General features: G+C 34.0%; 2 protein-coding genes across 2 annotated transcripts; one reads left to right on the forward strand and one right to left on the reverse strand.

Moving 5' to 3' along the window:
- Positions 1-1,600: 1,600 nt before the first annotated feature.
- Positions 1,601-4,298, reverse strand: LOC126699567 (protein PLASTID TRANSCRIPTIONALLY ACTIVE 7). The gene is made up of 4 exons (XM_050397468.1): positions 4,134-4,298; positions 3,820-3,876; positions 3,637-3,696; positions 1,601-2,050 (listed from the first exon to the last, which is right to left on the reverse strand). The coding sequence occupies exons 1-4, from the start codon at positions 4,194-4,196 to the stop codon at positions 1,715-1,717; spliced, it is 516 nt and encodes a 171-aa protein (XP_050253425.1). The 5' UTR covers positions 4,197-4,298; the 3' UTR covers positions 1,601-1,714.
- Positions 4,299-11,232: 6,934 nt separating this feature from the next.
- Positions 11,233-16,778, forward strand: LOC126699892 (RNA-binding KH domain-containing protein RCF3). Its single transcript, XM_050397860.1, has 8 exons — positions 11,233-12,247; positions 13,628-14,101; positions 14,401-14,649; positions 15,143-15,403; positions 15,593-15,663; positions 15,848-15,956; positions 16,045-16,171; positions 16,285-16,778. Exons 1-8 carry the CDS (start codon positions 11,573-11,575, stop codon positions 16,302-16,304), a joined length of 1,986 nt encoding a protein of 661 aa, XP_050253817.1. The 5' UTR covers positions 11,233-11,572; the 3' UTR covers positions 16,305-16,778.
- The last annotated feature ends 3,808 nt before the right edge of the window (positions 16,779-20,586 follow it).

The raw sequence follows: 20,586 nt of genomic DNA on the forward strand, positions 1-20,586 counted from the left end.
TTATTAATTATATAATATAATTTTAAATATAAATATATATATATATATATATAATATTTAAAATTTAAATATATAGGTGGGTCAGGTCGGATTAGGCGGGTTGTGATTGTTATGACCCAAACCCAACCCAACCCACTATTAAAAAAAATTTCATAACCCAACCCAACTCATCCACCCCTAAAAACTGACCCAACACGGCGGGTTGGGTTGGGTCGGATCGGTTTTGACGGGTTGGTGGATTGGATGATAGCCCTACCTAGGATCATTTTTCATGAATGAAAGCTTTTGCTCATATAATTATGAGGAATTTTAATAAATATTAATAATTTTTTGTGCAGGGCATATGATAGAAAATATTTTCTGACTTACTCAGATTCACAACTAAACAATCAAAGGGAAAAACAATCAATTTTAAAAAATAAATAAATAAAAATTTAAAAATCATTTTGTATCAAAACAAATGAAGATTGGATAAAGTCATTTGATATTAAAGGAGGGTGAGATTCAGATATACTATTGGGAAACTGTCAAACATGACTATTTGCTTTTCTACAGAATGCTTGGCTGTGGTTTTTCTTACTTTTTTTTTTTTTTTTTTGAGAGAAGTTTTTCTTATTTTCTAGAAAATCATAGGCTTTTTTTTCTTTTTTTTTTTAATAAGAGAATACCCACAAGCTTTGCTTCTGAAGAAAGAACATGATGAGTACTTCTTTAAAAAGTATTGCTTCAAGTTGTTGAGAAAATGAAAATAACTTTTATAATCCTTTCTTTAAATTTCAAAAAATGAGTTTTACAGTGCTTATACGAGATTGATTGAATCCATCATCGATTCATAATTTTATTCTCTTCTATTGTTTACGAGATAGAAATTTCATTTGTTCCAAAATTCATAACTCATTAGGAAGGGTAAAAGAAAATCTGTGTCAGCACCAATTTGCTTGGCCAGAGAAATGACTAGTTATTTGCACCAGATGTTATGTTTCATTAATAATCTATATAATATAAAGTATAACATTTATTGTTGTTACTATTGAACTACATTAGTGTAGCATTTCAGTAGACTTCAATCCATTTATAATAATTAGCTTTAAAAAGCATTATGTTTCCTTTAAAAAAATTACAAAATTTAAAATACTTTCAAATAACAATATAACAATATAAATAGGTTAATTTAAAAAATAAAAAATATTGCATAGATTATATTTTGTTAGAAAAATAATCAAATCATTTTAAGAAGGGTTTGAACTAACACTTATAAGTCTCGTTTATTATTTTCATTTTTCACTTAAAAAAAAAAATTGTCAAATTTTTCTACGCATTGCAGCGTCTGCAACCGGTAATATTAATAGTTCAGATGAGTTTGCTGGTACCGGGTAACACTAACGCAATGGAGCTGGCTGGTTATATTTCCCATATGCATTTCCAAAGAAATTTATGTTTCATGTACTGTTTGCCCAAATTTTCAAAATTCACTATTAACTCAAATGACAGTTCCTCCTTCCATAAGAATACGTGGATAATAAGGTTGTGGGTTCAAAATCGAAACCCACTGGATAAATGTGTACCTCACCGGGAAAAAAAATGTAAGCTTGCATGCATATACAAGAAGTAAACAACCATTGGATATAATAAAAAGGTCAAGGAAAGATACACTGACAGTCTTTAAAGAAACTAACAATTACAACTTTCAGTAACATAATATATCAATTTAACCTTATGTATAGAATTCCTTCATATAATTAGGCCCAGGCTTATAGGGATCAGATTCCTCATATGCATCTTTTCGGTAAGCCCCCAAATCGTTCACACGATTACTGAGCACATGAAGGACTGCTTTTTTCTTACCTCCATACTCATCTGGGTTGTTCTCAACATAGCTATTGGCCTCGGCAGCTACCTCATTCACAAAAGCAAACCGGTTCTCCTCTGATAGCAACAATCTTTCAATGTCCATAGTCATTACCTTTCCCGATTCCTTTATCTTCCTCTCCTGCTCCTCAAGGAAAGGAACTCGCTCCATTTGGTAGCGCAACACGTCATCCTTCTTCGTCTAAAACAAAGAAATTACTGCATGAGTACTACTAGACAATGCTAATGAGCATGTGAGAGAAGGTTTTCCAATAACATAATCACAACAATTATTGTCTCAGCAAGTATATTAAATCATGATTCAATCACAATTTCATTTCTCAAGCAGATAAACAATAATGCATAAGAAGCAGCTGCTGCAGTACTAAACTGCTCACCCAGTATCTTGCCGTATTCAATTGTTACAACAAGTGGGGGAAGAGGGATTCAAACCCTGATTCCCCTCTAAAAGAAATCAAACAATGCCACTGAGCTACAAGGCTGTTGGGAGTATCTTACCTTAGCTCTAAATAATGCATTCATCAGGATTAAGCAGAATAATCAAAGGGTTTCTGTTTGGTTATAGGGGATATAAACTAAAAGCTAACGTAGGGCACTCCAGTTAAATCAGTAGTGGGAAAAGGCCCTTTCCTTCCGGTGTCAAGTTGAATTTTATAAGAACAGCATCCACACAGAAGTTTATTTCCGATAACTTATGTTGAAGAATAAAATGTCCTATCTTGCACACGAAATGGCCAATTTGCAATCCGATTCAGTTGTTAAACATTTAAATTTTTCTGGCTGGAACTCTTTAAGACTTTCTCTGATTCCCCAAGTCCCAAGTCCCAAGTCCTGGTAGTAGGCTAGAATTACTTCCCCCTTTGTCATTCATGCAAGGTCAGAGCTACCTGTCATACTCTCATCAGTATTTAGTTTGATCAGTAAAATACCCATCTAGCCATTCTAGCCGATAATCAAGATATAGAAAAATACACATTACCACATTAGAAAATGTACAAGCCACCCAAAATTCTTAACAACAGTATGAAAAGTTGCTTCCTTGTTATATGAGATATACAGCATGAATCATGTGTTCCAATTTAATAAGCAAGAGCAAGAGAAAACTCTTATTAATCCCATTTAAGCCTCCCTTCATCCGTTAGCTTTTATCTAAAATGATAAACCCGCTCCTCAAGCTTTTGGAACCCTCAATCACGACTACTTTTTCACCAATGCAGACTACCTTTGAACTGCAAATTCTACTCCCTTCCTAACAATCAGCACCTACCCCTTAATTTTACTACAGAAGATAATCGTCTCTAATCTCAAGGACTCCACCAATTGCTACTATTTCCTAGCAGAGTTAAAGTTACCAATGCACTAACAATCCATTTTCGAATGAGAAAAATTCATTTTAATAACACTACCCTCAAAAAAATTCTTTCAATTTGTATAATTTCTATCAACGACACATAATTACAACAACAACAAAAAAAAACCTTAATCTCAAAACAACAGGGAAGGAAATGAATCCTCAACAGACTAATTAAGGGTTTTTTTTTACAAATCCTCATCTCTGTCATTCAATGATATCCAAACTAGTGTCTTTTTTAACTTTTTCTACTAGTGTTATTTCAGGTCATCTTCTAAGCCGCAACACACATGGTCAGTCAAGGTCAGTCACATGTATTCTTTTCAGTCATTCTATCATATTATCTACCAAATAATAATAATAATAATAATAATAAACAAATAAATATAAAATAAATAGGGGAATTTTCTAAGTACCAATTTTCTTCGCCGCCATACTCGCCGGCCACGACCATCCTTCTGCATTTTCGACATTACCTACACATGAAACTAACAAATTACATATTTTTTATTTAAAAAAAAAAAAAAAAAAAAAAAAAAAAAAAAAAAAAAACCTTAATTTAATAATTTCCAACATAAACAACAAAACTAAATATTAACCTGCGAGCGAATAGAACAACTCAGCCTCCATGAATTTCCAGCTCCTATCTCAATCCTCTACATTTCCGACAACAACAACAACAAAAAAACAACTACGGACTAAACATAGTACCAAACAAAAAAATATATATATTCTAATGAATGAAAATTTAAACACAATAAGATTTCAAGTTTTATGTTACTTAGATTATAACATTAACACTAAATATTTATGTTTTTTTTTTTTTTGTTGGTTATACTTTATTTGTTGAAAAGCTTTTTAGAGAAACAAACAGAAAATTATTTCTAGGAAAGCGAGGGAGAGAGAAAATTACTGGTGGAGCTGAAGAAGAAGAAGAAGAGAGAGTGAAGAAGGGTAGTAGTGTGGAAATCGCCATAGCTGGACCCTGCGTTATCTCTGTGTCCCTCTCTTTTGCTTTCTTTACTTATTGCCACCGAATTCTTGCCTAAACTACGATAATGCCATCATTGGTTGGGTCTCGGGTATTTGACCCGTAACTTTTAAAGGTAACATTTGCGAACCGGGTCGATTTTGTTTTTAATAAGAGCGTTCATGTTCCTTAGAATAACTGTATCTCAAAAAAAAAAAATGTTGGTTAGAATAACTTGGTCACCATCCCTTCAAAATTATTATGGCTTTTTAATAGAGTTGTGGTATGATTTTGTGTTAGAATTCTTTTTCCTCTCTCTTCTGCGATTATGTTTTTTTTTCTCAAAAAAAAAAAATGTTAGTTAGAATAAGAGTTTTCAAATTATCCAAATCATATTATTCATTCTAAACTCTACTTTTTTAAAATAAAAGTCTCTCTTTTTACACACCACAACCATCATCTACTCTTGATCTTTTTTTTTTTTTCAATTTTCATCCTGATTTGTTTATTGAAACATAATATTTCGATATTGTTTCGGGATTTCCACTAAATAGATATTTAATACTTATATTTATTCATCCTAGATGAAATAATAAAAATCAAATCAAAACAACATAATTTTAGTGTCTTTTAAGATGAGTAAACCATGATTTTATTGGAACGACCAATTAGAATTAGTCTAACGCTTTGTTTGTTTCGATAAAAAATTTTGTGTAAAGATAGGTTTTCGTGTTATCCAATGTTTGATAACATAAAAAAAAAAAAATTTAATAATCAATGGAAAACTATTTTCAGTCAACATAAAATGTATGGCTTATTTTTAGAGATTGTCTAAATAAGGGGAAGTTTGAAAATTTAAGGTTGTTACAAAACATAGAAAAATAATATAGTTTTATATAAAATATTTTTTGAAAAATGACCCATTTTCTAAAAAACATTATCGCCAAAACAAACAGAGCGTAAATAACCTAGAATGACCATAATTTACCCTAAAGTGGAATGAAAGGATTTCTTGTTCCGGTTTTCTTAACAATGTGGTATTTTTCAACTATTTCGACCATAACAAAATGGAATCCACAAGAATGGTTGAAACTACTACTCACATTGTGGGTTGGTTACATGGTAGTATAAAAAGGGAAAAAATTAAATCTCTTTCATCTAACATAATCTCTTACAAGCATATATAAATGTTTTTGGAATAATGTAATTTAGAAATTTTACTCATTTGTATAAGATTTTGATCAAGATTATTCTTGTAGGGATAGTGGACCCATAAATTCACTATCTATGTATACACTGGGCCTAGGCCCCAATTCGAGGATGTAACACTGTCTGAGGAGGAGTAGATGTGGTCAGGGGAGTCCGTGTTAGTAGAAAAAAAAAGTTGGATTTGATCATAATGGCCCAGGAGGTTGGGCCGAGGATGAGTGTCTCCTCGGCTAACCAAAGCCGAGGTTCGTAAAGGTAGTCTGTCATTCGGGGGAATGATCTAAGACACTCAGTTGGCATGGATAAGCATCGTAGAAACAAATGACAGAGGGGAGTCCTAAAATCTCTAAGGAGAAAGCTGCTACCATCGCATTTAATGCTCTACAGCTAACTCTTTGACCGCATTAATGTGGATGTGATATTTGAACAGTGGTTTTCAGCTTTACAGATACTACCTAAAGACTTCAGAAAATTGCTGATGGGACAAAGATCAAGCACCAACCATCTGGTCTGCACATGGAGGATAAGGATGAAAGAGGAAGAGAGTATAAAAGAAAGAAGGAGCAATGGTAAAGAGAATCAAAATTTTGTAAGAGAAAGCATTGTAGCAGCTTAAACTATATTTGTAACAATTTTCAATCAATATATACTAGAACAAACCTCTTCGAATTGTGCCAAAGACAAATTTACTTAGATAACTCCAATCCATTTCTGTTTGATTATCTGTTAAAATATATTCTAATTGTTGTCTCATTCATTAGAGTCTAGTTTTCCAACACGTTCTCTAAATTTATTGTATTAAGCTTATTGGGCTTGGATCCAATCATGCTTTGGGTCTAAGGTCCAAAACGTGTCCCTACAATTCTCAAGTTATTCTTCATTGAATAATTACTTGGAATTTGATCAAAAATACTATCACTATGGAAATCTTTGTATTACCCTCTTCAATTAATGTAATTTAGTGTTTGAGATTTATTAGTCTATCTGTATTATGTTATTTATCGTTATTGTTTTTATCAAAGTCCTCTTAATTTAGACAATATTGAACTCATTTGAGGATACCAAGTTAGTTTAAGAAATATTTTGGGATAAAATAGAGGGTCTTAGACAGTCCATGAGATAAAAACCCAAGTGAGGGATCTATAGATGCTCATTCAAGAAAATTGAATTATATTCTAATCTCAAACTCCCTCAAAAATTAAGTAGTTTTTATACAATATAAAGCAATAATATTTCTGCCTAATCAATTTCATGCCATCGTTTCAAAAGATTCGAGCTCATGACCTACCTGACACCAATGCCTTTACCTTTAGCTGATTGATCATTGATTTCAATTTAAACTTTTCTCAAAAGAAGTTTGTGTGTACACCTTCTTTTACACGCAACATTATCAAAGTCAAACTAATAAGAAAGTAAATGAAAGTAAAAGAAGAGAATATTTATTTACTATAGTAAACAAAGTATACTATTTTTTTTTTTCTTTTTTTGAGAAAGCAAAGTATAGTATTTAATTGCGCACTTATCATCAAATATTCTTTTTTGAGGAGAATCATCAAATATTCTTATAACACCTCTGTAGCAATCCAAATAAATGAGTTAACAATTTAGAGCTATTAAATAGTATGATATGTTGATGTGGTGTGTGTTCCAAACACTTTTATTCTTTTTTATTTTCTAACTGTTGGAAATTTATGAGTAAAATAGCCGTTAGGCAATTATAAAATAAATAGCCGTTAGACAATAATTGATAATATAGTCGTTAGGCTTTTAAGGGTTATTAGTAACCAATAACTATAGACTTTTATCTTCATAAGTAGCCTATATAATACTCATCATAACACACTTTCTAAAGAGTCTTTTTACTACTCTATATTTTTAGATATACACAAGTCTACTATCTTCCTCTCCCACATATTTTTTTTACAAGAATATTTGTTCTAAGGAAAGGCAATAGAGAGTTGTTCTTAAACCTTTTGTGAGTGGAAGTGCGTACATCACAAAGGTCGACGCTATAGTCTAATCATGGGGAGTTATTTGGCTAAGAGAACCAATCGCACCAAATTTTATTTTGGATGGCACGAATCAACCTTTAAGGACAACGCTCTTTGCGTGATTCTATAGCACTGTGAGATTGTTCATAACTTTACTTAAATTTATATTATTATTGCTTATTTACATTCTTGCTAATTATTTGGGACATTGTTTGTTGTATCAAACTTGTTTATTCACTATTATTTTCCAACATGATATATTAAAAAAAAGGGACTTGTTTCATGTATTTGATTGCAAGTTTGCACCTTTGAAAAAAATTTATAAAAACATTAAGTTTTTTGAAAATTCATCAATATTTGGAAATAGTAATAGTGGTAAAATGTGGTGTGCTAGAGTTAGCAATGGTGACAATGGTGATGACTTGCCAGTAGTGTTGGTGGCGGTGATGGTGGTGAGGGTACTGACTAAAGTGTATTGCAGTAATGTATTTCACGTTGGACAAAGTCTTCCTCCAAATTTCATTAAAAAAAAAGTCTTTCTCTAAACGTCTTCTAAGAAATTTCTTCAAATCTATTAGGTGGCGATTTGTAAAATTTTCCACGTATATTAAAAATTCATATGACAAATCTAAATCAAAATTCAACTATTTATATTTAGATTTAAAATCAAAATACTTTAAATTCATCACTTTAAAATTTAAATCAAAATTCAAATTCAAGTATCTAAACACAACCGAAAAGTATAAATTATAATATTTCTTCAAAACGTTTCTTCTCCGGTTCCTCTCTCTCTCTCTAACTAACATTTTAAATATTGAATTCCAAAAAGTACTTTAATTAATGTTGATTCATTCATCACTGTTTTGTATTTTTGGGCACTGTCACTATTAAAGCATAAAAAAGAGTAATGTTGATTCATTACTGCTTATTTACATTCTTGCTAATTATTTGGGATATTGTTTGTTGTATCAAACTTGTTTATTCACTATTATTTTCCAACATGATATATTAAAAAAAAGGGACTTGTTTTGTGTATTTGATTGCAAGTTTGCACCTTTGAAAAAAAATTATAAAAACATTAAGTTTTTTGAAAATTCATCAATATTTGGTAGAATAGTAATAGTGGTAAAATGTGGTGTGCTAGAGTTAGCAATGGTGACAATGGTGATGACTTGCCAGTAGTGTTGGTGGCGGTGATGGTGGTGAGGGTACTGACTAAAGTGTATTGCAATAATGTATTTCACGTTGGACAAAGTCTTCCTCCAAATTTTATTTTAAAAAAAAGTCTTTCTCTAAACGTCTTCTAAGAAATCTCTTCAAATCTATTAGGTGGCGATTTGTAAAATTTTCCACGTATATTAAAAATTCATATGACAAATCTAAATCAAAATTCAAGTATTTATATTTAGATGTAAAATCAAAATACTTTAAATTCATCACTTTAAAATTTAAATCAAAATTCAAATTCAAGTATCTAAACACAACCGAAAAGTATAAATCAGAATATTTCTTCAAAACGTTTCTTCTCCGGTTCCTCTCTCTCTCTAACTAACATTTTAAATATTGAATTCCAAAAAGTACTTTAATTAATGTTGATTCATTCATCACTGTTTTGTATTTTTGGGCACTGTCACTATTAAAGCATAAAAAGAGTAATGTTGATTCATTACTGCTTATTTACATTTTTGCTAATTATTTGGGACATTGTTTGTTGTATCAAACTTGTTTATTCACTATTATTTTCCAACATGATATATTAAAAAAAAGGGAATTGTTTCATGTATTTGATTGCAAGTTTGCACCTTTGAAAAAAAATTATAAAAACATTAAGTTTTTTGAAAATTCATCAATATTTGGTAGAATAGTAATAGTGGTAAAATGTGGTGTGCTAGAGTTAGCAATGGTGACAATGGTGATGACTTGCCAGTAGTGTTGGTGGCGGTGATGGTGGTGAGGGTACTGACTAAAGTATATTGCAATAATGTATTTCACATTGGACAAAGTCTTCCTCCAAATTTCATTAAAAAAAAAGTCTTTCTCTAAACGTCTTCTAAGAAATTTCTTCAAATCTATTAGGTGGCAATTTGTAAAATTTTCCACGTATATTAAAAATTCATATGACAAATCTAAATCAAAATTCAAGTATTTATATTTAGATTCAAAATCAAAATACTTTAAATTCATCACTTTAAAATTTAAATCAAAATTCAAATTCAAGTATCTAAACACAACCGAAAAGTATAAATCAGAATATTTCTTCAAAACGTTTCTTCTCTGGTTCCTTTCTCTCTCTCTCTCTCTCTAACTAACATTTTAAATATTGAATTCCAAAAAGTACTTTAATTAATGTTGATTCATTCACCACTGTTTTGTATTTTTGGGCACTGTCACTATTAAAGCATAAAAAAGAGTACCCCATCTATTGGTACTAGCCAATCAAAATCATCAAAAGCAACCCTTCCAACGCATTTTGCCGATGATCTGGCTTCGCCTCCTTTTGTCCACAAACCCTTTTTCTTCTTATCTCTTTAGACTTTGTTTACTTGAAAGTTTTGGTTGGTAGGTAGAAGTTGAATTACACCGAAACCACACAGATCTCTAATTAATTTTTTATAAATACAATAAAATTTTAATTTATAGCATCCACTTTATAATAATCTCTTTATTACTGGTTTTTAGCCTAGAATAAGTAAAAATCTTAAAATTTCTTATTTAACTATAAAAAACTTACCAATTGAATTAACACATTTTAAAGTGGTATTTATTTATTTGATCGAGAATTCTATTCATTTGAAGACTAATTTGACTACATGGGTATGGGCCATCAGCCATGGCAATGGCATTAATTAAAGTTTCACTTTCTAAGTCTGCTGAGTCCAATGAAGCTTGCTTATTAGTATTTGGTTTTGATTCTTCCCAGCAAGCATGACAAAAATGCAGTCAATTTTCCAGCTATAATTAGAAAAAGCTTGAGTTAAAAATAAAAATAAAAATAAAAATCACATAAAGATAGTGTGATGCAAATTCAGAAAATCCAACTCTCACTCAAAAACTGCTCAAAACTTCAAATATGATCAAATTTTAGTTATCATTAATGATGGATGGACAAATGACTAACCTTTTATTCCTACTCCATAGCTTGTGTAACTGGATATTTATGCCAATCCAATCATTTTGATTCATGAAGTATAAATGCAACAAAATGGAAGTAAAATTTGCACTCTATAATTATTTTCTCATAGATAACATTTATTATTATCAATTTATCATCTATCATTCCAATGTCTCGGATATCCGTTAAGTCAACTGTCACTTCATAATATCTCTAATTATCAAAGTATTCAAAAGTTAAAAAAACTGACTTGTAAAATCTACAAAATATCAACAATGCCACAAATATAATAAACCACACAACAAATTTCATCACTACTATCATGATAAATTATACTTAATTAGTACAAAAACCCATAAATAAAAAAAATCAGAATCTTAAAAGTCTCAATTTTTTTTTTTTGGGGGGGGGGAGAGAAGAGTCTAAAATCTCAAATAGATATGAAATTTGTGGTAACTACCATCCTATCAATCTGAGGATGTCATGATCATTATTAAAGCTATTTTTCATGCTGACGTGGCAACCTTGGAGGTTTCCACCAAAGGTAAAAAAAAGACAGAAAAGAAAAAACTGAAAAAGTCACTCTGAGTCACTGACACAAGTTTAAAATTAGCAACATTTTTTTTTTTTTTTTAAAATTTTTTTTTTACCTCTAGTAGAAACCAGAACACAGGAAACGGTGTCGTTTTTCGCCAAATCTCCCACTATAAATTATTGCTGCAACACACACGCAGCACAGCACAGCACAGCACAGTAAAGTAAACCACACTTCAAAGTTCAAACTGAAAGAATCTGAACACATACACTCTAAACTCTCTCTCTAGTCTCTTCTCTTCTTTCCATTATCTAGGGTTTTCCAAGTTTGAAAAAAAAAAAAAAAAATCCCATTTTCCCAAGAAACAAACAGAGAACAAAGGGACAAAGCAGAGCAAAAAAAACCGAGATTCGAGAAAACCCTAGCTCCGAAGCACAGCGAGAACAAATTGGGAGAAAAGAACAAATCAAACAATGTGTGGAATCTGAGTGTTTGTTTTTTGAGCTTTGAAGTAGTAGAAAAACCCTAGAGAGAGATGGAGAGGTCAAGATCTAAGAGGAACTACTACTATGACCAGGACTATGATTCCGAGACGGTAGGTAGGACGAGACCTCGGTACAACCACCACTACGCGGCGGCTCCGGCTCCGCAAGGCCCTCCTCACCACCGCCATAGAGGCGGGTCGGGTCGAACCGCGAAGCCCCAGCCGGACCCTTCGCTGACCGTGACGACGTCGTACCGGATTCTGTGCCACGACATGAAGGCCGGAGGGGTGATCGGGAAGTCCGGGAGCATCATCAAGTCGATTCGGCAGCACACCGGCGCGTGGATCAACGTGCACGAGCTGATCCCCGGGGACGAGGAGCGGATCATCGAGATCTCCGACACGCGCCGGCGAGACCCAGACGGGAGAATGCCGGCGTTCTCGCCGGCGCAGGAGGCGCTGTTTCTCATCCACGACAGGATCCTCGAGAGCTCCGATGAGTTCGTCTCCGGCGCCGGCGAGGAGGGTTTTGGGCTGGTGATGAGTGGCGGGAAGGAGAGAGTGGCGACGAGACTTGTTGTGTCGAGAATGCATGTGGGTTGTTTGTTGGGAAAAGGAGGGAAGATCATTGAGCAAATGAGGATTGAGACAAAGACCCAGATTAGAATTCTGCCTAGAGATCATAGTCTACCACGTTGCGTTTCAATGTCGGAGGAGATTGTTCAGGTTCTCTGGGAACACATATACTTCAAAAAAGTTCAAAATTTCAAATACCCAAATCACAAAACTAAAAATTTCAATTTGATTATGATACTTTTGTTGAGTACTACTACTGGTACTTACTACTTAAAACCCAATCAAGATTGGATCTTTGGACGGTTTAGATTGCCATGCTACTAAGTACTACTAAATACTACTACTACTACTACTACTTGCTTACTGTGAGTAAATGTCACTGAGAGTGTGTGTGATTATTGCCTTTTTGTAGAAGACCCAAAACAACACACCAAAAAAACCCATTGCTGTTGCTGCTGACCTGAGACTTGGAAGTGGCAGGAGATATGGTGTGTGAGACAGCCAAATTTGAATTTAAGAGGACCCCATTGATTATATTAATTGCTTTTACATTAAGACCAAAAGAACATAATTTGGTATCTTAATGGTGTTTGGGGGTATTCCAGAAAAAGCATATTGTCACTTTGTTTTGATGTTGAGTTTGGTGCTTTTTGGTAGTTGGTGTATTAGTTTGTGCTAATTTTTGGGTATTTTATGGTTAGACTATATAGCAGTGAACTTGGTCTTGAAAAGGTAATTTTTGAACTTCAGAATGGTTTTTTTTGGATAGTTAAATACTGGTTGGACGAGGAGGTGGGGTTTGAACCAGACATGCAGCATCATAAAGGTTGCCATTACCACTAGGCTATCACTTGAACCCCCAAACTTTAGAAAGTTAATGAAGAGTAACCTGATGATATTGCCTTCTTAAATGGCCGAAATTAAACAACCATGGGGAGGTTTTTGAAATGACTAGTTACATGACAGTACATTAGAAGGGAATGAAGGGAACAAATCTTAGTTTTGTCAGATTCTAAATTGGTCTGGTTGAAGTTGTTTTAATATGCTCAATATGTGAACATTCATAGCTGCATTTTATCACTGTTATACTTGAACTCCAGATTATATTTCCTTATTTTGTTATAAATTTCTTGGAAGAATTATCATGTTGAATATACCTTAGGTTTGGTAGTCAATGTTGTAGTCTGATTTTCTCCAAGGTCATACCTTTACATTTCTTTGAGTTTACCAGCCTTGTCAGGTTCTAATTCTCTGCCTACAACATTCTGAGGACTGAGGTTTATTTCTGCATTTATGAATACTAAATACAGCTATGAATGTTCATCGCCAATTTGGACTTTTCTTTTTGAGGGGGAAGGGAGAGTTGCTTTATGTCATTTTGTGGGTGTCTAATTAGGGCACTTAATTCATCTAATATGACCATGCAGAAATGCATTTGATATAAGAAAACTTTCTGAATATTTGATATACAACCTTTTCTTATCAATAAAGATATTGGGGTTTAAATATGATATCGTTGTTTCCCTGCAGGTTGTAGGTGATGTGAATGCTGTAAAGAATGCTATAGCTATTATTTCATCACGCCTAAGGGAGAGTCAGCATCGTGATCGTGGTCATTTCCATGGACGAATGCATTCACCGGAACGATTTTTTCCTCCTGATGATGATTATATGCCTCACATAAACAGTACAGCACGCCGTTCGTCCGATGGTGCCAATTTTGGACCACGATTATCTGCCAACAATATCAGAGGCAACAACTATGCCTCACGTTCATCTGGTTTTATTGAATCTGGGGTTGCTCCCATGGTTGACCATGTGCAGCCCTATTATGGAGAGGACATTGTGTTTCGAATACTTTGCCCCATTGACAAGGTGGACAGTGTTGTTGGAGAGGCTGATGGAATCTTAGAATTGCTTCGAAATGAAATTGGGGTCGATGTTAAGGTGACTGATCCTGTTGTTGGTTCAGATGAGCAGATAATTATCATTTCTTCAGAGGAGGTACTTGCCACTTCTCTATCTTTTGAAGCAATGTGGATAATTAATGTTAAAACCTCTGTGGAGTTCCATAATAATCTGGTAGTGCGTATCTTGGAAGTGATGGTGCTCTTTTAAGTTTACTAATTCTGAGTTTCAGGCTGTTGAGTTCTAAGATAAGTTTGAAACAAGTATAAACCTCTTGATGTTACATAAAAATGTTAAATATATATATACATATATATATTTCTTGATGTTGATTTGCTTGTGTAAATAATATTATACTTCAGTAGGTTCTAACCACCCATTATTTCTATACTTAGGGTCCTGATGATGAGATGTTTCCAGCCCAGGAAGCTTTGTTGCATATCCAAACCCGCATTGTTGATCTTGTTCCAGAGAAGGACAACATTATAACCACTAGGTTACTTGTCCCATCTAGTGATATTGGATGTTTGGAAGGAAGAGATGGATCATTGTTGGAGATGAAGAGGTTGACTGGTGCAAATATACAAATACTGCCAAGAGAAGAACTTCCTCTGTGTGTATCAGGGGCTGAGGAACTTGTACAGGTTTGTCATTATATTTATACCTTCTTATTTGGTTAGCCGTTTGAATTGGTTAGATGCCTGGGGTTTCACATAATGATGTAAGTTGAACAATAGACTTTATAACGATAATAAGTTCTAGGTTAAAGCAGACTAATGGTGCAGATGGTGGCTCCCTCATAACTGGGTTTGGATATCTTTTTCGGTTATTATTATGGACTGTTAGATATGAACAATCCAGGGACAGAGCAAAATTAATTTCATCTAGTTATGCTATTAATGGTAAATGTCTCGTTTTCTGATTTTGCTTCTTTCCCTTGTGTATGTGATGTGTATTTGCATCTTTACATTTATGGATTAGGGCATCTAGATTTTATTTGTCTGTGATATATCATTTAAAATGTTTTTACCAAAAAAAAATAACAGAAAGGTCCCAACCTGTGCCCCACAAGGTCAACAAGCAAAGGCTGGTTGGCAGGATTGGGCATTTTTAAAGGCTCTTTTATGTCATCTGCAGATTGTAGGGGAGATAAAAGCGGCTCGAGATGCTCTTGTTGAGGTGACATCAAGACTAAGGAGTCACATATATAGGGAGTTCTTTCTAAAGGATATGACACCACCTTCTGTCTCTGCACCAGGCCCTGTGGGCAGCGGTCTAGGACTGGAGGCATCTTCTCCCAATAACGTAGCTCCAGGTCGTGAAGGTCATACTGGAGGTGATCCTCCTACTGCAACATATCAGAATGTTCAAACTGTGGCAGCAGCTCAGCCATCAAAGGTAACTTCATTCCTTGATAGATTGAGAAACTCTCTGACTCTTTAAGTCTGTGTGTGGATAATACTTCTCTTTTTACTGCCTTTTCTTTATCAATGGCTACCATGTATACAATTGTTGGGCTTTCTACCATTCTTTCCTTTGGCAGTCATATAGATAAATGATATAATACTGTAACACTCATTTTTGTAGGAGTCTGGCAGTGAAATACCAAAGCAAAATGATAGTGACCGCCGTGAAGATGTGCCTAGTGGGTTGAATAGGTACTGAATTCTGCTTAATTTTATTATTTGGTCCCTGAATGAAATTATTTTGGCTTCATTTTGTTATTTGGTCCCTATATGAACCTAAGACTCATTCAGCTGGTTGCTTATGTTCTTTTTGAATTTGGGACTGCTAGTCATTGATTTCCCACCTGACCTGACCCTGCCTTGCTCTTTTTTTTAGAATCCCTGTAACACTTGTAACTAGGAGTACACTTGAAGTTGCTATACCAGAGCACGCGATTCCCAAACTCATCATGAAATCAAAGAACATGCTTAGTCAGATTAGTGAGGTAAGTCAGACTGGCTTTATTACAATTTATTTACTTAAACTCAATACCATGTGGAATGGCCTTTTGACGTTTCTTCTTTTGGGAACAGCTTTCAGGAGCCAATGTAACCCTGGTAGAAGATAGACCAGATATGACACAAAAGACCATTCAAATATCAGGTACTCCAGACCAAACCGAGAGAGCCCAGAGTTTGCTTCAGGGATTTATTTTGAGCAGTAAGTCCCTCTCTGACACACACATACAACGGTATTTTGTGTACATGCATGCCTGATTCTTGGATTCTCTGGTTAAATGAAGTGACAGTTACACACCTTTTTTCCCGTTTCAGCTCAAGAAGATGCCCCTTAAGTTATTATGGACAACATGCATATGGAAAGGCGGCTAAACAGGAATGGTGCCATTCAGGCTTCATCTGTGATCCGACTTCCCATAGTTTTTTAATCCCAGAGTGCAAGGGGCCAGGGCCATGGTCCGCGCATGTTTTGTATATTTTTATCATCTGGCTGCCGTTCAAAAGGGTATTCAAATTGAAAGAACCATTCCACTGTAAATGTCGACATCTAAGGAGCTTCAATTGTTGTTTTTCTGCAATGTTTCAATTTTCCTGCATGAGTATGGGGGAACTTAAAAGTAGTTTTTTTTTTCTTTTTTCAATTGTACCTGTAATGCTCTAGCGTGAGTGGTGTCCACTAATCCAGCATTCGGATTTGCAAGTTTGGAATTTTCCTACAAAGCCTGAATGGACACTCCTTAGAGTAAAGCTTTGCAAGTTTTGACTGAAAGTTAGTCAATGAAGTAATCTTTGTAATGATTTCATTTTTAGTTTCGTCCTTATTATAATGTATTGTACTCTTTTTTCTTCTTCTTCTTTCTCTCTCTCTTTCATTGTCAAGCAAAAGAAAAAGGCAAACTTTTATCAGTGATTGAGAGAGGAGGGTAAACGAGAGTGGCGGATAACTCATCAATTACTTAATACTACAAGGTTCATGATTCATCGCAGATGCTTGTGTGCAACTCCCTTCCCACTCTCAAATTTAATAAGCAAAATGCATCCCCTGACAATTTGATTCTATTTGCTAAATTGTACTGTTCATTTCTATGATTGTCTGTGTGGACGCCTTTTCTTTATTGTAAACTTTTCTCTCATGATTGCCAAGATTAGTCTTGAAAAATACTAGTACCACAATAAAATCCACAATTTGCCCACTTGGTGAGTTAAGTGGTGTAAAAGTTGTGGGTTCATAACTCGTCACGTGGACGAGTTGTGGGTTTTGTAGTGGTATAGCATTATTCTTAGCCATGCATACAGATGGAAAGATCATAATAAAATTATACTAAACTTGTCCCCACATGCAAATTGTGAGCAGTAGGATAAAAGTGGTAGGTTTACAACTCACCACGTGGGCAAATTATGAGTTATGCTATGATACTAGCATTATTCTTAGCCATGGACATAGATAGAAAGATCATAATAAAATCAAATTTAGTGGACTAAAATCAAAATGACCAAAAACGAAATCAAGTCCAAACTTGAAGGATTAAATTATGTAATCCAGTCTATCATTATTTTCCTTTTATGATCTATTAGGGTTTGGATTAAAAAAAAAAAAAATCTTATTCATGAGTAATTTGAAGTTTGATTGGGTTTCGGTTTTACTCTTGCCTTTTTTTTTTTTTTGGAAAATGATTCACTCTATTTCATAGTTAAGATTTTATTTCTAGATCTAACTGTGTATAGACTATCACATCACCTAAATTTTAAACAATATGGTATTGGATAGACCTTGTTGAGGGGAAAATTTTGATGTTCCCAAAAAGAATATGGGGTAGTCAAGTCGAAACTCGACGATGGCCCTTGAAATAAAGCTCAAAGGCTATCGGTGTGGTGTAAGTCCGCTCAAGCAAGAGATAGAGGTTGTACCCTAACAAAGAAGACAACAATAAAGTAAAATAAACATGTTAGTGTTGCTAGTTTGTTATATTATTAGTCCTTTTACAGCATCATAGTTCAAATCAATCCTCCAGCGATAAGGGTAAAATTACACTTATTCTAGAAAAAACAGATTTAAACAGTCCAATGGTCAATAATTAAATAAGTTTAGGAATGTGTTAACTCCTAGGGGTCCTTGCATGTCTCGGTTAAGGGAGTTCATTATACTTTCAGCCATCATTACATCAATATAAGGGAAAAGTTCAATTGTTACATATACATTATATCCTTCAACCGTAAAATAAAAAACAAAAATTAAAGGTTCCATTGGAAGAGATAGTTTCCAGAACATTATGGCATTCATCATAATAATACTAAATAAGGATTAAAGACTCCATAGTTACAAATAAAAGAGGAAAAAAAAATGATGTAATAAAGGGAGAGAAAGATCTCCAGCTCAGTGCAGCAAGTATTAAGCTAATATTTTGGTTGGTATGTATTTATAAGGCATGAACGAGGTGAATGTGGACTGTTTTGAGTGAGTAAGATAAAATTAATACTGAGATTAAAACTTTTTGTGAGTAATGGGCTGTTTGTGTCTAGTTGGAGGACATTTTTGAGCTGTGATGTGTAGAGGGGTGAGAAGAATATCTGGGATTAGATGAGTGTAGGCTGAAGATGATGAGTGATGAGCTTAAGGAGAGCTGAACCACCAGCAAAAATGGCCAACGAATCCAAAGTCTCAGAGGAGGGTAGCTAGGTTGTCTTTCTGATTAGTTGCTTGTGTTTTTATAATGGAGCATAGGGAAGCATTTATTGACAAGAATCCAAAAACATATGACTACTCAGAGGTACTAAATCAAGGTCAGGCTTTTTTGATCAGAAGTAGGAAAATCCATTTTAGGGGCTGCCTTGCTTCTTTGGGTAATGATGAGATTTTAGAGTTTTTTTTTTTGCATTAAATGCCAGGATTTGGGGTTGAGCTTAATTATTGTGATTAAGGTATGTATCAAGAGTGAATCCTAATGTTGCAACTGAGATTCGGACCCCCTTGAGAAGTAAGATTTAACACCCCCAAGCCAGGTGTCAAGCTTTAGTCTACTTCAAGGGGTTCCGCTGGAGATCCCTTTATGCCCTCCAAACCATATGTTCCCAATTTTTCCCCTTTAGGATTCATGGGCTTAGCACATGAATCACGTCTTGAATGTTTTTAACATTTATAGCATTAATTTGTTGAAGTTTGGTTTCAGCTCCCCTTCCACTAGAGGTGCAGTCTTGAGGAAGATGGTGGAGTCCCTTCATCCTTTTGACTTCAGCTGATATGACAGCCCTTAGGCACTGTTCACGTCAGGCAAAGGGTGGCAAAAAACTGATGGGACAACCCTTAGTCCATTCTCAAAGGTTTGGTTCCCTTGTATGAGTATTTAGTTGCTCTTTTTGGTTAGGAATGAATAAGGGTTGTTTGCCCACTCTCCTTTGCCTCCTGCTGGTGTTTTTTGCTTAGGCTTGCTCACATGGGTTGGGTTGTGTGCACATGTTACCATGGGCTTTCGTTCCTCATGGACTTTTATTAGTAAATATTTTGGGGTTTTTCATAAATACTTGCAATGGGCCTTTAGGCAATTAGTTGTAATGTTTGAAACAATAGGACAAGTTTCAAAATACTTTTGTAAATAATATTTACTTCGATAAATTCCATGTTGCAATAATGTTCATGGTTTCTAATAATCGCATCATAACTTAAATGATGATCTTATGGGTTTGAATGTTTACCATGAGTATCGAAGGCGTATATTATGGATGTCGCGATGCAAATGATGTCCATGTACTTCATGGGTCTAACAATCATAACTTTCCATGGGCTTTTACAAGATGATTGTCATGGGTTTTGAAAATAGATAATTCATAAATTCCATGAGCTTGTAATATTATAATAATATGTTTAAGAATTTAAAGTATTGTTCATTATCAGACTTTTAAGTGAAATAATTATGATATAGTATTTTGCCAAGTATTAATAACCTTGGGCTTTTGATAGAATAGTGCCAAGTAATTAGCTTGGGCTTTTAATAGTGCCAACGCAAGTTGGCCTTTTGATATTGTCAATGAGAATTGAGTTTTGATATTGCCAATGAGAATTGAGTTTTGATGTTGTCAATGAAAATTGAGTTTTAAATAGTGCTAACGTAAGTTGGGCTTTTGATATTGCCAATGAGAATTGGGTTTTGATGTTGCCAATGAAAATTGGGATTTAAATAGTGCCAACGTAAGTTGGGCTTTTGATATTGCTAATGAGAATTGAGCTTTGATGTTGCCAATAAAAATTGAGCTTTGGATAAATAAATTGCCATGGGTTTAAATCATTGGCTTTGATCATGGATTTGAATTCCATTGATAAAATTGTTTTGTCATGGACTTGAATCATGTGTTTCTCAAATATTGTAAAGCATAAGTATTCTTGAGCTTTAAATATAATATAATAATAAAATTGGATAAAGTATGAGTTTTTGGGTTTTTTTGTGATATTTTATATCATAACCCAATTTAGATAATGAGATATAAAACATTTGTGATTAACATAATAATAGAGAAAAAATATATTTGGGAAAACCCAATAACTTATTAGTGATGTTTGAAAATAAATATGTGGTACCCAAATAAAATTAGGTGTAAACAAAAAAGAAAAAGAAAAAAAAGTAC

This window comes from Quercus robur, chromosome 9, assembly GCF_932294415.1.
Source record: "Quercus robur chromosome 9, dhQueRobu3.1, whole genome shotgun sequence".
Classification (NCBI taxonomy): domain Eukaryota; kingdom Viridiplantae; phylum Streptophyta; class Magnoliopsida; order Fagales; family Fagaceae; genus Quercus; species Quercus robur.